General features: G+C 40.0%; 1 protein-coding gene across 5 annotated transcripts in view; it reads right to left on the reverse strand.

Annotated features, from left to right (window-relative positions):
* Positions 1-2,100: 2,100 nt before the first annotated feature.
* The window catches only part of bsna (bassoon presynaptic cytomatrix protein a), a 152,068-nt gene continuing 140,296 nt past the window's right edge, over positions 2,101-13,872 (reverse strand). For 3 of the 5 annotated variants that reach the window (XM_085781382.1, XM_085781385.1, XM_085781387.1), the window contains 4 exons: positions 13,353-13,408; positions 9,805-9,944; positions 9,157-9,248; positions 2,101-5,067 (listed from right to left, as the gene is read on the reverse strand). In XM_085781382.1, coding sequence (XP_085637508.1) covers positions 13,368-13,408 — 41 coding nt within the window. In that variant the 3' untranslated portion in view covers positions 2,101-5,067; positions 9,157-9,248; positions 9,805-9,944; positions 13,353-13,367. Of the gene's footprint in view, positions 5,068-9,156; positions 9,340-9,804; positions 9,945-13,352; positions 13,409-13,872 lie in introns of all 5 variants that reach the window. The other 2 variants (XM_085781383.1, XM_085781384.1) reach the window with 2 other exon arrangements.

Genomic DNA, 13,872 nt, shown 5'->3' on the forward strand with positions numbered 1-13,872 from the left:
CATGTCTGTGAATGTGACCCTACGTGGATTTATTGCAAAGTAATAAACACAAGTCATGAAAACTAGTGTCTTGTTTTGATGTTAAGGGGGGTCTTAAAGAAACTAATATCTTACATTAGTTACACTATATCTAACATTTGGAAGTTTGATCTTTCATTAGTGTTAAACACCTCAGAGAACCCAGACTGTGGCTTGGTGATTGTGCCCACTGGTGATTGCTGTGGTCCTGACCTGAAGTCCATTGTGTTCCTGGATATAGACAGACACCGTGCAGAGAACAGACAGAGACCACGACTGGCTAGAGGGCAGTAACAGGATGGCTTTCTTCAGTGACCAGTATTGTAGAATAAAGCCCTTGCTGCTATGCATATTTAAGTCACTGCTGGCGGCTGGATTCACACTGGAGCAGAAAATTTGACACGTTGAACACATTGTGACGCAAATGGTTATTCATGTTCCTGGCTGTGTCACACAGATGTTTGACAGCAGCTGTAGGAAGGTCACACCTGCGCCGTAAAGTGTTGATAATGTGATTTTCATTGCGCTGGCATCAATCCAGCCATTCGTTTCTATGGTCTTTTAAACACTTCTGTTGCGATGCTGCAGTTAGTGTGTGCTTTCCTGAGGCAAAAGTGATTGAGAAACATTTTTTATTATTAAACATTATATCTGTTACAAACTTCCCAAAACATACGACTTACACTAAAGGAAGTTTTGGTTATGATTTGGGTAACTTTAAACTCTCTCTCATATCATTTGTCTGGATTTTGCAGTTGGTGATCTGGTGGCAGTGAACCTGTGAGGTGACATTTTATTGGGACGACCCAGACTCCACAGATTATGACCTGCTTAATTCTATATAAAGTGGATTGTGGGAAAATTATGGACCTACATTTAAAAAAATTTAAGCAACCAATCACCTGACAGCACATTGGCTTTTTATGTCACACAGTTGGAACAATTTCCAGTTTGAGTTTCCAGGCTCAAATAAAACATGACAACACATTTTCTCTGTCTTAAACTACAATGAAAAAGATTTTCAGATTCTGAGTATTGTTGTTGTGTACAACCCCGGCAATAGATAACATCTGTATAAACATAATTTCTCATCCCACATGTCTATAGATTTTTAACCTAAATCTTTCTTTTCTCCTAAAACCTACCCATCATTTTCTAAATCCCCTCTTACTATGATAAAATAAATTATAATATATAGATAAGATAAAATTATCTGATACATGTTTCACAAAAAATATATATATGAACCTCTTTTAGACATTTAGGCTGCGTTCAATTGAAGTGTTTCCTCATTAAATCTGTTTCCATAAATAGCTTCTTTATAATTTCCTTGTCATAACGAGCTGCTGAAATAAAACAGATAAATGGTGAGTTTAGGTGTTTTTGTGTTACGAGGTACAGAAATGTGACTTTCCACAGTGTTTTAGCTTATAAGTCTTCATCTGTTAGCATGTAGTGGCAGTGCACCTTAAAACACAAAGTATTAAGTATTACAAAGTATTAACTTCAGGAATGCTTTGAATAGAGAGTCATAGCAGCAGTATCATCCATAAGCTCTATATCACTTCATATACTGTATATATAATATATGTAAATTTGTATTTACTTCTTTCTATGCAAATTCACATTCAGGTGGCAAATTAGCATCAGTTTTAGGCTGTGGTCATCAAAAACAAACAACAAAACAAATTCAAAAACATTAAAGAATTAAAAATGGGGAGCTGTCCTTCTTCACCCTGAGCAGATACCAACCATGTTACCAGGTTATATAATAGACTGTCATTTATTTTCAATATATATTATATATTCTTATATCTATAATTTTCACCATTTCATTATTTGAATTCTTTTCTGTGAATGCAAAACAAAAAAACAAAACAAGATGGCTGATAGCTGTTTGGTTGTGTTCATGATGACTGGGATCTTTAGGACACCTCTCAGACATGTAGTGTTAAGAACAGCAGAGGGAACTGTTGCATATCATTTCACATATTTTGTAGGAGTTTGTTAGTAATGACTTTATATAGTAAAGCATATTTTTGCGATTCAAATTTTTTTCTAGTGAGAAATTTCTGGTTCATACCAACATTTTTGTCTCCTCATTGGTCATTTTAACTCTGAGGGCCTAAAACTTTGATTTCCCAGCTTTCATGTACACACCTTTATTAGTGAGCCCGGATAGGGCTTTAACCTTACGGTGACCTATATTACACACAAACAGACAGACAGAATCTCTTAGTGTTGATCTTAGAGAAATATCACGACACCTGCGTCTCTCAGCTAACATGGTAGACGATGACTGGTGTGACTTTTTTCCCGCTCTTGTTGCATTTTCACTTTTTCTTCGTCCTCATGCTTGTTTTTCCAAATCTGACTGATTGCATAGAACGATTGGAGATGAGAGGTCGCCTCTTCTGTCCGCCATGTTTGTTGTGTTTGAACTTGTATTGTTTTTTCTTTTCTTTTTCCACATTGAATGATGGTGGTTAGATACACGCATACAGACCCCACCCCACCCCCCCTCCCCAACACACACACACACACACACATACATACAAACATCAGGAACAGAACAATATAGAGGTGGTTTGAGGTTCTTGGCGCCGGGTGGCATGCGAAGGTTCCCCGTGCGCGTTCACACAGACACTGTACAGCACGAGTCGGTTGGTTCGTTGGTTTTTCATAGTTCGTTTTGAGTACTGAACCGCAGGTCCCACAATGCACTGCAGGAGCATCAGCAGGGAGAACACTGACCTGAGAAGTTTCCATGACAACTGACAGTCTGAGAGAGAGAGAGGTTGTTGAGGGGCGGGGCTACAGGTCTGGACGCCACCACGATAGAAAATGAAACGTTAAAAAAAGGCGCGTGACTTGGTGACACAGCCAGGTGTGTTGTTATATTTGGTTCCTCAGTCACATGATCTGTTTTTTTGTTTGTTTTTTGACACCATTATCGAGTGTGCTTCCACGTGCACTGTGCCCATGTGACAGAGTGAACACACACACATGCTGATACACACCGATGTGTGACGAGCTTTTTTTGTTTGTTTGTTTGTTTGTTTGTTTCTTTTTTTTTTTTTTTTTTTGCAGGCTCCATTCGTTAAATGTCCGTCCTGGAGGGTCAAAGAGTCACATTGAAGCCTGAAGCCCCCCCCTCCAGGTGACGGGTCTGCTTTCAGTGCCTCTCTGCTGCCCTGCAGTGCTTCCCATCACTCTGAGCCACTGATTGGCTGATGGACCACACTGGTGTCTCACTGCTGATTGGTGGAGAGGATCTGGGCGGTACCAACTCGTGGTTACAGGTGAGCTCCTGCTCTGATGTGTTAGTACAGCAGTGTTTAGGTTGAAGTCGGTACATTAGTGGTGAGTTAGACAGACGGAGGCAACACGTTTCCATCCCACCAACTTTTTAAACGACACAATATTGTGCTCTTTACCTTCTCACTTCTTACTCTATTGCTTTTATAATAATTGATAATAAATAAGAGTCAGAAAATTGACAGGGGTTTGGATGGAAGTAACAAAATAAACAAAACATGAATAAATAAATGAAAAATAATATCACAAACAATTATCAAAAGCAAATATCAAATTCAAAAAATATAAATTAATCTCACTGTGGCTGGGGGTCCAGCCGATATCACTACATAAAAAAAGGGGTGTGATGAAAATATGTCTTTACAACATGTCATAAAAAATATGCCACTTTTACTTCAAAATAAAACATTGAAGAATGATTAAGGCGATATTGGTAACCTGCAACATAAACAAGAGGCAAATACAAAAAAAAAAAAAAAAACTGAATCCAAAAGCATAAAGAAAAAGGACAACAGATGACAATCTGAGGGCCAGGTGTGGTTGGAGAAACCCGTTGCCACGAGCACTGCAGGTAAATGTTGTTTTAATGGCTTTGTAATGGCTGAAAAACAACCTGACCGCACACATCTTCACTCCTGACACCAAACTGATGCTTTTTTTCCCTGAAAACAATAAATGAATATATAAATAAAATAAATAAAAAACAAATAAAAATCAAAAGGCTCCTCTTATTCCCATGGCCATATTCCTGTGTTGCTTCAGTAATCCCCCTCCTTCGTTATTATTCACGTCGTCTAGCTCAAGATTCGTCTACCAGTGTCTTTATGGCCTCTGTTAAGTAACGATGAACAGTGTGAGGTCTTGGATATAAAGTTCCATGCATTCCAAACTTCTACTTTTTTGTATTTTTTAAATCCACTATACACTTCTTTAAAGACATGGCAAGTTGAGGACTGCTGGGAGGAGGGAGGTGGGTGGTACAAAGAAAGAAAGAAGAATCAGCATTCAAGAAACGCAGAGAGGTGAGGAGGAAGTGGGAGGAGTAAAAGGTTTCAACAGTTCCATTCTGGAATGTAGACAGAAACAGAGCAAACGCTCGCCGCCACTTGCCCTCCGTATCGGCTGCATCTGTTATCGTGGTCGTGTTCATTCATTGGGACATTTCCTTTAATCCGTTTCCTTCTGGACAGGTGATGTAACAGGAGGTCTTTAGTACCAGAAAAACCTGCAGGGAGTTTTATTACGTTTTCCCAATTTTAAGTTTTTTTTTTAAAATTCATTTGGAGTAGAGATAGAAAAGAGGAGAGAGGTTGGTTTGTCGCTGTTATTCCTAGTTTGAGCTGTGAAACCAAGGATCCTCACAATGCACCGCGCCTATGGTGAAGCTCCAGCGGGAAAAAGCAGCTCTCAAATAAACGGTGAAATCGTCGGCGTATGGGAGCAGAATAGCAGTGACCCTCTGTTACCCGCCTCTGGAGCCGCACTGTTTAATCCACATGAAAGTCTTGGTTGGTGAAGAGACTCCACTGGTTCTACTGGTCTCTGATGATGTGAGCACAGATCCATCTGTTTGGAGACCAGCCTCTGTGATTCCTGAAGCAGCGAACAAGTGTCGAACTGCTTCAGGCTTCAGGTTCCAGGGGCTGCACTGTCACTTGGTTTGGAGTCCTTGGCTGCAGATGATGGGTGAACAAGGATCGATCTTCTGAAGACAGATGGTGTGATGATTATCTGTAAAAAAAAAAAAATAAATAAAACACACACAAAAGGGAATTAAGTAAAAATATTAAACACAACACAGTTCATACCTATGGAGGTGAGAAAGGCCAAAATCTCATTATCGCAACATAACACAGTTTGTTCTGCCAGCACAGCAAGATATTATCAAGAGAACAGAAGGCAACTCACAGTGCTGTAAACTGAATTGCACACATTAGTCAATCATTTTCAGATCATTCCTTGTCTGCTAACAAGTTACTAATGATTGTATGGAGGAGAGTTACAAACACAGAAACTAATTCCTTATAGTACATGAAAACAAGGGATACACAATTAATTGTAATGTGACAGAAATCATCATATGGCCAAGGGATCTAAATCACAGGAGATGATTAAAAAAAATATATATATATATATATATATATATATACACTGTATATAAGAATTAATTGTGTCACAACATGTATGTGCACTGACAAGATGTAGAGAGAAATGTTTATTTGGTATAAGGTATGAAAACGCAGTTCAGTATCATCATAGACTTTTGCCATTAGTAAGTCAAAGACCTTTGACCTCTGCTCTTTGTAATAACGGTGGAAAACTTAAATTAAATTTCATAATAAAAGTCAGCCATTTTCCTTTTATATACAAAGGAAGAAGAGGTCATCATGAATGTTTATGCACTGATCTTTTTGAAATGATTTAGTATTTGTAACAATTGTTTTTAAAATAGATAACTCAACTGTTTCCTGTTTAAGATCCCTGCTGAATATAAGTGTTTCTGTCTCTAAATAAAATAGTCAGGTTGACTGGTTCACAGCAGGCTGGTCTCTGTCTTCCACATGTCTTTGTACGTCAGCATCTAGTTAATGTATAAAATTCAATTGACAAAATGGATCCAAAAATAAACAGCAGATCTTTTTTTCATTATATTTAAATTAATTTTTTTCCAGTCCAGTCTGGAACCAGGCAGCAGGAGAATGAGGACAAACCATGTCCAGCATCCGTCAACATGATGGGGGGGGTGGTTTCATGTTAATCAACAGGAGTTTTAAGGTAATTTTCATTTGGGAGTGTAACCTGAAATATGCTGTTACACACATGAATGACCTATTTAGTCATTTTAATGAGAAATTGTTGCCTAGGATATCATAAAAAAACCTGCACTCCCTGCACTCCCTAGCCAAACCAGATATCAGACATTTGAAGCTTTTTAGAACTTTTTGCATTTAGGGCGGTGAAAAACGTGGGAATGACATGTAGTAAAGATTGTCCTGACTGGGAATCAAACTGGTGGGGGGGGGCTGCTTTGGGGCAGACTGTGCCCATATGGGACGTGCTCTAAACACTCCACCATCAAGCATCCTGCTTTTTGGAATCTGTAATCATATTGTGTTTTCCCTCCATGAACTCCTGATGGTCTAAACAGCAACATGTTTCCCAGACGGACGGGTGCATCTTTTCAGAGTCACTGCCTTCTGGTTTTCTTTCCCACTGCTCCTGACCCAGATTATCTGCTCTAAACATGCTGCATATTTATGTTACCCAGCACCAGACCTAATCTGTTCCTCCACAACACACACACACACACACAAACGGCAGATATACACTGTAGATGAATATACGTGTGGACACATGCACACACACCAGCTGACTCATTGGACAGAGAGAGGAGAGTTGGAGCTTTGGTCTGGACTTGTCTCACATGATTGTAGTTAAAGTTTTGATGCAGTTGTTTATAGAGATAACTGTTGACTATTTACGTCTTAATCCCTCACAGTTTGACATCGTAGCCTTCATCTCACTTTTCAGGGAAAGATGCGATGAAATGTATTTTACTTAAATGGAAGTCTCCTTAGGCTGCATCTAAGTACATCATGTATTTTATTAAGTTGCAAAACATAATATTCTCAGTAAAAGCATACATTTTCTTTCTTATTATGTACATTTTTACTTTATTTTCTTTATTATTATTTTCTATTGTTCTGATGTTGATTGTTTCACATATTGGTGGGAGCTGTTTGAAGTTGACAGTGGAAGTGGAAGTAAAAATGGCAGCGACAGAGAGAGAGGAGATGCTTCAGTTAAAGAAGGAAAAGATGTGAGATGTTTGATGTGAGGAGAAACGGAACAAATGTGAGAAAGTGAGAGAAGAAGAAAAACAGAAATCAGTGATGTCTGACAGCAGGGGAGGAGTGTGGGAGGCGAGAGAGAGAGAGAGAGAGAGAGAGAGAGAGTTCTCTGCAGCTGTCATATGAGGCAGCCTATCAGCACATGGCTGCACAGCACACACACATTTGCAGCTCAGTATATCATCTTTTATGGCACATACTGTATGCAACACTGTGCACCTTCAAAACTACAGCTGCAGCACATCGACATGTGTTAGATTTTCCTAAAGTGTTTTTTTTAGGGTCTCTGACCTAACTTTTCATCATACAGATGCAGGTTTGCAGATTCAACTTTTTCAGTGTTAATTTGTGGTTAAAGTTGACATCGTGTGGGACGCAGGATGTGAACTCTGGTCTCCAACATGTGAGGAAGACCTCTGTTCTGAAGTCTTCAGTTTAATAAAATACTGTAATCAAATCAAAGTTTTCAGTGCTACAGATAATGCTGTGGTGTTAACTGAACTGCTACAGTTTTATAAATATCTTCAAACACACACTCCTCCTGCCCCTGGATTCTCAGTTTTGTGTTATATCATCACAAAACAGCTTTTTCTACATTCACACTTTGAATTGTTCCTCTCGCTGATTTATATTTAAATCTTGGGGTCGTTAGGTGTTTGTCACATCTCAGAAATGATCCTGTGACTTCCTCAATATGAGGAGATGAAGCAAAATAAACACAGTGAACATTTTTAGATTTAAATGTCATTGTGTCGTTGGCAAAAAAGGAAACAAATCAGCAGCTCTGATGACGTCTAAAAGACGATCAAAGACAAACGCTGATGTTTGTTAGTGATTTGTTTTCCTGAGACAAAATGAGCTTCAAGCCAAATTCTGATCCTGTTTGCAGTTCGATGCTTCATTGTCAATTTAGTGTAACGAGATAATTTCAGGCTGTGGTTTATAAATGGCTGCTGCTGCTGCTGCTGCTGCTGCTGCTGCTGCTGCTGCTGCTCTCAGACCAGCTGACTGGGGCTTTTAAACTCACACAGACGATTCTCAGTGATTCTCGGGAGCAGGACACAGGACGACAGCTGCAGCTTCAGGCAGCTCGACTCCACGTGACACAGACGGAGATTCAGAGTTACAGATGTGCTGATGTCCTGAGTGCTGAGTACACTTACATTGTGCTAAGAGGGGAAGCTAGATTAATAAATATAAGTCATCAATGAAGTCTATTTTGTAGGTTTTAAGAGCTGAACTCTTCTTTTAGAAATAAACTTATTGAGTTTTGATGTGCAGAGTCATCCTATAAATCAGGTTGCATCAAGTTGGCAAATATCACATGACCTGTGAGATACACAGAACCGTCAATCAAGTCTGGCCAGCTTGCCGATCAATTGCTTAATAACAGATAAATGAAATTCGGGAAAAATTACTTGTAAAAAAAAAAATATTGACACAAAAATATTGCCACAGTAAATTAAGTAAAAATTCCAAATTTCATGAATGAAGGATGGCTCTTTATCCCACTTAAAAAGAGCTGTGATGTGTCAGAATAAATGAAATGAGATGCTGGACAGGAAATAAGCTGTTTACTTTTGCTAATGTCACAGTTTGTATTGCACAGAAGAATTTGATGAACCACTTGGCCTAAATTACAGAAGGCATGTTTGTTCTCTGTCTTAGTGAATGATTGGGCTGCTTGTAGTCTGTTGTACATTAAACTCAAATTGAATAAAACTCAAAGTTTAATTCTTCTCAATTTTGTGTATAAAGAATTTGAACATTTCTGACATTAATGGTAGAATCACAGCTGTTAAACTGGAAATTGAAAAACATGTCAAATAAAATAATTATCATCAGGGCAGATCCACAAACCAGATCTGTACCGTATAATCTGCGTGGTGAAGTTTCGCAGTGTGGTGGTTTTGTAAGTAGATGAGAGAATCTCGGTGGGATCAATTAGGCAGATTGAAATGTAACTTACTGTCTGGCCTGTCAGAGAGCAGTGTGTCCTCTCTGTCAGTGTGTTCTCAGGCCTGAGACATGAAGTATCTGGAGGATCCTGGTCCGTGTCGGCTGCAAAGAGAAGCAGCATTGTTTCAGACAGTGAAGAATATCTGGGACACGGGTGAACATTAGTGTACCGGACACACGCTCGGCTGCAACACTGATTAGAATATAGATATCCTCACATGTGTTCAATCTGCAGAGTGCTTTAATTAACAAGCTACAACACACCATTACTCTGCTGCTCTCTGGGAGGTTGTTGTGCTCGAGTCAAGATCCAAGTTTCCAAATCATTGCAACGAAAAAATTGGAAAATTGGATTTTTCTGGAAGCTCGGATTCATCTGACCTGAAGCTTAATGATACAGAAACTAAACAAACATGAGGGCCGGGTGTCACTGAGGTCCGTCAACTAAAATGACTAGACCCAGATTTAATCAAGATAGTTTAAAAATAATAATTAAAGTGAATAATAATGATAACAGTATTTGTAGGAAGGGACAACTTACAATATGTGGTAAAATACATAAATTGCAAAAGACAGAAATCCAATAAAGCAGAAAATACAAAATATAGTTAAAAACCAGAATAAAGTAGAATTACTGTATGTAGAATCAAACACTCACTAGTTTGCTCAGCTCTCCTCTCCGTTCCCCCTCCCCTCTCTCCTTCCTCTCTCTCCTTTAGTTAAACAAAAACTGGGGGAACTTCACAGGTTTTTCTGGTACGAGGCCTCGTGACTTCATCAGTTAACATTTACATGGTCCTGAGGAAGCACAGACACATTCAGGTGCTTAATTCATTCACAGGAAGACTCCTGCAGTGTCAAACACAACACCATCATCAGCATCATCAGCAACATCATGAGTTTATCATTAGCACATTGTTCCTGAGGCTTTGACAACAGCTTGGCACTGCAAGATTTTCAGAGATTTTTCCCTATTGAAGAGTGAATTCTGTTTATGCCCAGGCACAGTAATAAAATATTGAAGGTGTGTGGCTGAGCACCGTCTGTCTGACACTGTCTGTCGTTATTTTTAGCCGTGCTAGCGGCGTCGCTCCAGGGACGGTGATGTCTCTGTCCAATGCTCTGCTGCTTTGGTCCCCGACAACTTTCAGACAGACTGCCTTTAAAGTTTGTGTCGACGCTCAAGTTCGTGAAAGAAGAGGTACATCCTTACAACAAAGACTTGTCCTCTAGTGCCAACAACAGGCTTTCAGTAGCTGTGTTTACATGCGCAAAATTTCTTGATCAGATTAAAAATTTGAGGGATCGGAAAATCCGAATCCACTGTTTACATGGGCGCAAAATCAAATAATCCGATCATGACGTCCGTACACATGCACCAAGCTTTATTCAGAATAACAGCATTTTGACATGCGCAGAGCTGTCTTTTTCCCTAAAACAACAGCAGAAGAAGAGTTGTACTTCCTGTACTACTGTAAACAAACCAATAAACGCGGAAGTGGCTCAATTTATCCCATTCAGTAGCCTACTCAAAATGGACCTGCGCCAGATTTTAAGAGCTGTTGCTGTACTCCTATATCGTTATTAAGCAGACTCAGCAACGTGTACTACTGTTCCTGCCATTGATAAATCTCACCGGACCCATGAAAAGTGCGGATGTGAACACGCCATATCCCGCCCTACACAACCATATGGTCAATGCAAAACAGCACGTGCATATTAATTAGCCATGTGCGCTCTGGAAATTTGGGGAGTTACGTCAGTGGAAGACGGTGAAGACAACAGACAGGGAGTGGGGAAAGAAGCGGGATTACTCTGAAAGCGAGATACACGGCAATATCGGGTCGGTAGGCTACTACTCGCTCTCTTTTTTCTCTCCTCTCATCAGCTCCAAACTCACCCGTCCACCTCGTTAACTCAGGTGACAGAATAACAACTCTCAGTAGATCCGTGTGCGCTGCTGCCAGTGTGTTTTTAAGGTTTGATTCCTGTCGGACGTCACACTACAGTGTGTACAAGCAAAAATGAATAGGCTAAATAAATAAGAACCGAGTAGAACCATGTACAGCCGTGTCGCGCTAGTGGGAAAGGACGTAATGATCGGAATAAGTGTTTACATGGACGTCGTTGGGAATAACGATCGGCATAAACCACCCCTTTCGATCCGAACAGAATTTCTTTCGGATCGAGCCGAATCCGATCAGAATCTTCCAATTGACGTGTTTACATGACACATTTTTATTCGGATCAGCCTTTTATTCCGAATATTTGTGTCCATGTAAACGCACCTAGTGAAATAACCTGACAACTAGTGGATGCACTGTTTGTGCCAGATGTTCAAAGTGTCTAGAGAATGAATCCTAAGTGATGATCCCCTGAAGTTTCCACAACATCAGGCTGATATCTGTGATTCTACGTGACATGTCTCAACAACTATTGAATGGATTAAAGCAGAAGTAAGCGATCCGGTCGTTTTGGCTAATGCTGCATTCCAGGCAGGCTTTTGAAACTGTAAATTACAGCTTCAAGTCACAACTTACGACTTTGTAGCGTTGCAGGCAACCCTGTGAAAGTGCACTATAACGGCCACTCGTAACTTCCGACCTGTAAACTGGTACCAGATCGAACTGGTACGACTTCACAGGTCGGAAAAACACGAGTTACGGGTTGCTTTGAACGCACCATAACATCTTGTCAGCCGACGGAGTTAGCAGCCCCCGCCCTCGTCATGGATCTATTGGTCCTCGTCCCTACGTCACCACATTCAGGCGCATCCCTTGGCTGCACACACAGCCCTTCATGCCGTTCTCTCTCCTCATTGGATAAAACTTGTAGGATACGAGAAAAGTTTTCTCCTCGGCTCAGAGCAGAGCAGAGTGACTGAGAGACCCGTGTTTCGGTCCAAACACTCTATGTAAGTGATTGCTGTCGGAAGATAGAACTATTTAAGACTTATATTAACACAAAAATATCGCTTACTTCTGCTTTAACTTACAAATGTGAAACAGCATTTAGGTCAAACGTAAGAACATCAAAAAAACAAGCTGCAAATTCCTAAAAAAATCACAAACAAAAACATGAACAAACGAACAAACACACACAACAGAAAAAACTTTGAGCTTTGAGCCAAATGAGAGAGTGTGAAGAAAAGAAAGAAAAGTTGACATAAAATAAACTTGCTGCAGTGCTGGTTTTTTTCATTAGGTTGTAGTTTTTACAATATTATAATAGAACAACAGAAAATGTAGTCGCATTAGTTGACTCGCTACATTAACGTTAGCTTTAATCTACATTCAGTCTGTTGATGTTCCACCTAGAGCTCCTCCTAGTGGAGCTATCTTTGTCATATGTGTTTTGAGGACGTGTGTTTTTGTTGTTGCATCATTTCTGTGTTCACGGCGTGTTTGATGTTCACGTACGCTTCTTATGTGTTTTTGAATCTGCATAGTTGTGCATTGTCTGCCCCTGTAGTGTTGTGTACTGAGCTCTGATAACTGTGTGAGCCTTGTTAACACACTTCCTGTTGGAGGCAGACTGTGAGCTGTAGTTGTGCGAGCAATGGTCTTGTCAGTGTTGGATGTTTTACCCTGCACATGCAAAGCAGCAGGAGAGACGAAAAGACACAGAGATGGAGACAAAAAAACACACACACACACACACACACACACAGCTTTATGAACACACTGCTCCGAGTAAACCTTTCTGCTGCCGACAAGAGTCAATACGCTGCAGCTTTCTGTCAACATCCCAGCACACTCCCAACCAGCAGTGTCTTAGATTTATTTCATTTCTAATGTTTGAGATGCTCTTGCTCACTGACGGAAAGAGCAAATGTTTCAGTTTATCAAACATATTCCCGATGCCTTGTTTTCTCTGAGGTACAGAAAAGTAAAGTATCCAAGGTCCACATGTTTAATCTCTATTATGACTTTTATTCATGAGCTCAACACACTCACTTGACATTAAAGTCCAACTGTGTGTAGAGTTTGTAAATAATGAAACATAACCTTTAGCTCATATAAGAGTGAGACCATAAATTAGAGAGAGTTGAATTACAAACAGCTTGATTAAGGTGGTTTTCACTGTGAGAACCTCAGCTCTGACCTTCGCTGTAACATAAATCACCCTCAAGGTCCAAACTCTGTTCTCAGTGTTGACTTTCAACACAACTTGACACAGGAGAGAGGAACAGAGGAGAATACAAACCTTAGTATTTACACCTCAGAAGAAGGAGGTGAACTTCTTGCCAAAACCGGAGATAGCTGAGGGAAGAAAAAGGATAAACAGACGTTAAGTGTGAGGGCCAGAGCCAAGTAGGTCAGTTCCCTAGACTACAACATGTTCTCATATTGACCCGAATATAAGTGAATGTGTTTCCCATTTATATATATCAGAAATAGTGAGGTCATCTTATATCCATGGTCTGGACCTTTAACAAAAATACACATCCACAACAGCAGGTGGCGCCTCACACCAGTAACCTGAACTTGTCCCTTATGACCACAGCCATCAATCAAAACAGTGCCAGGGGGCCTGAAACATGAAGGAACACAGTAACCATCCTGAACAAAGCTGCTCAAATGCAGCAAGTTAACAAATAAGAGAGAAAAGGGTTTGATGAACTTAAAGATGATGGTGAAAAATGCAGCAGTCATCAAACAACTCCCAGTTGGGGCAGCATTTAGCTCACTTGGTAGAGCTGCAGTTGTATTGTTGTTTTCAAATA

Source organism: Trachurus japonicus, chromosome 7 (assembly GCF_045865225.1).
Source record: "Trachurus japonicus isolate A0001 chromosome 7, Traja_1.0".
Classification (NCBI taxonomy): domain Eukaryota; kingdom Metazoa; phylum Chordata; class Actinopteri; order Carangiformes; family Carangidae; genus Trachurus; species Trachurus japonicus.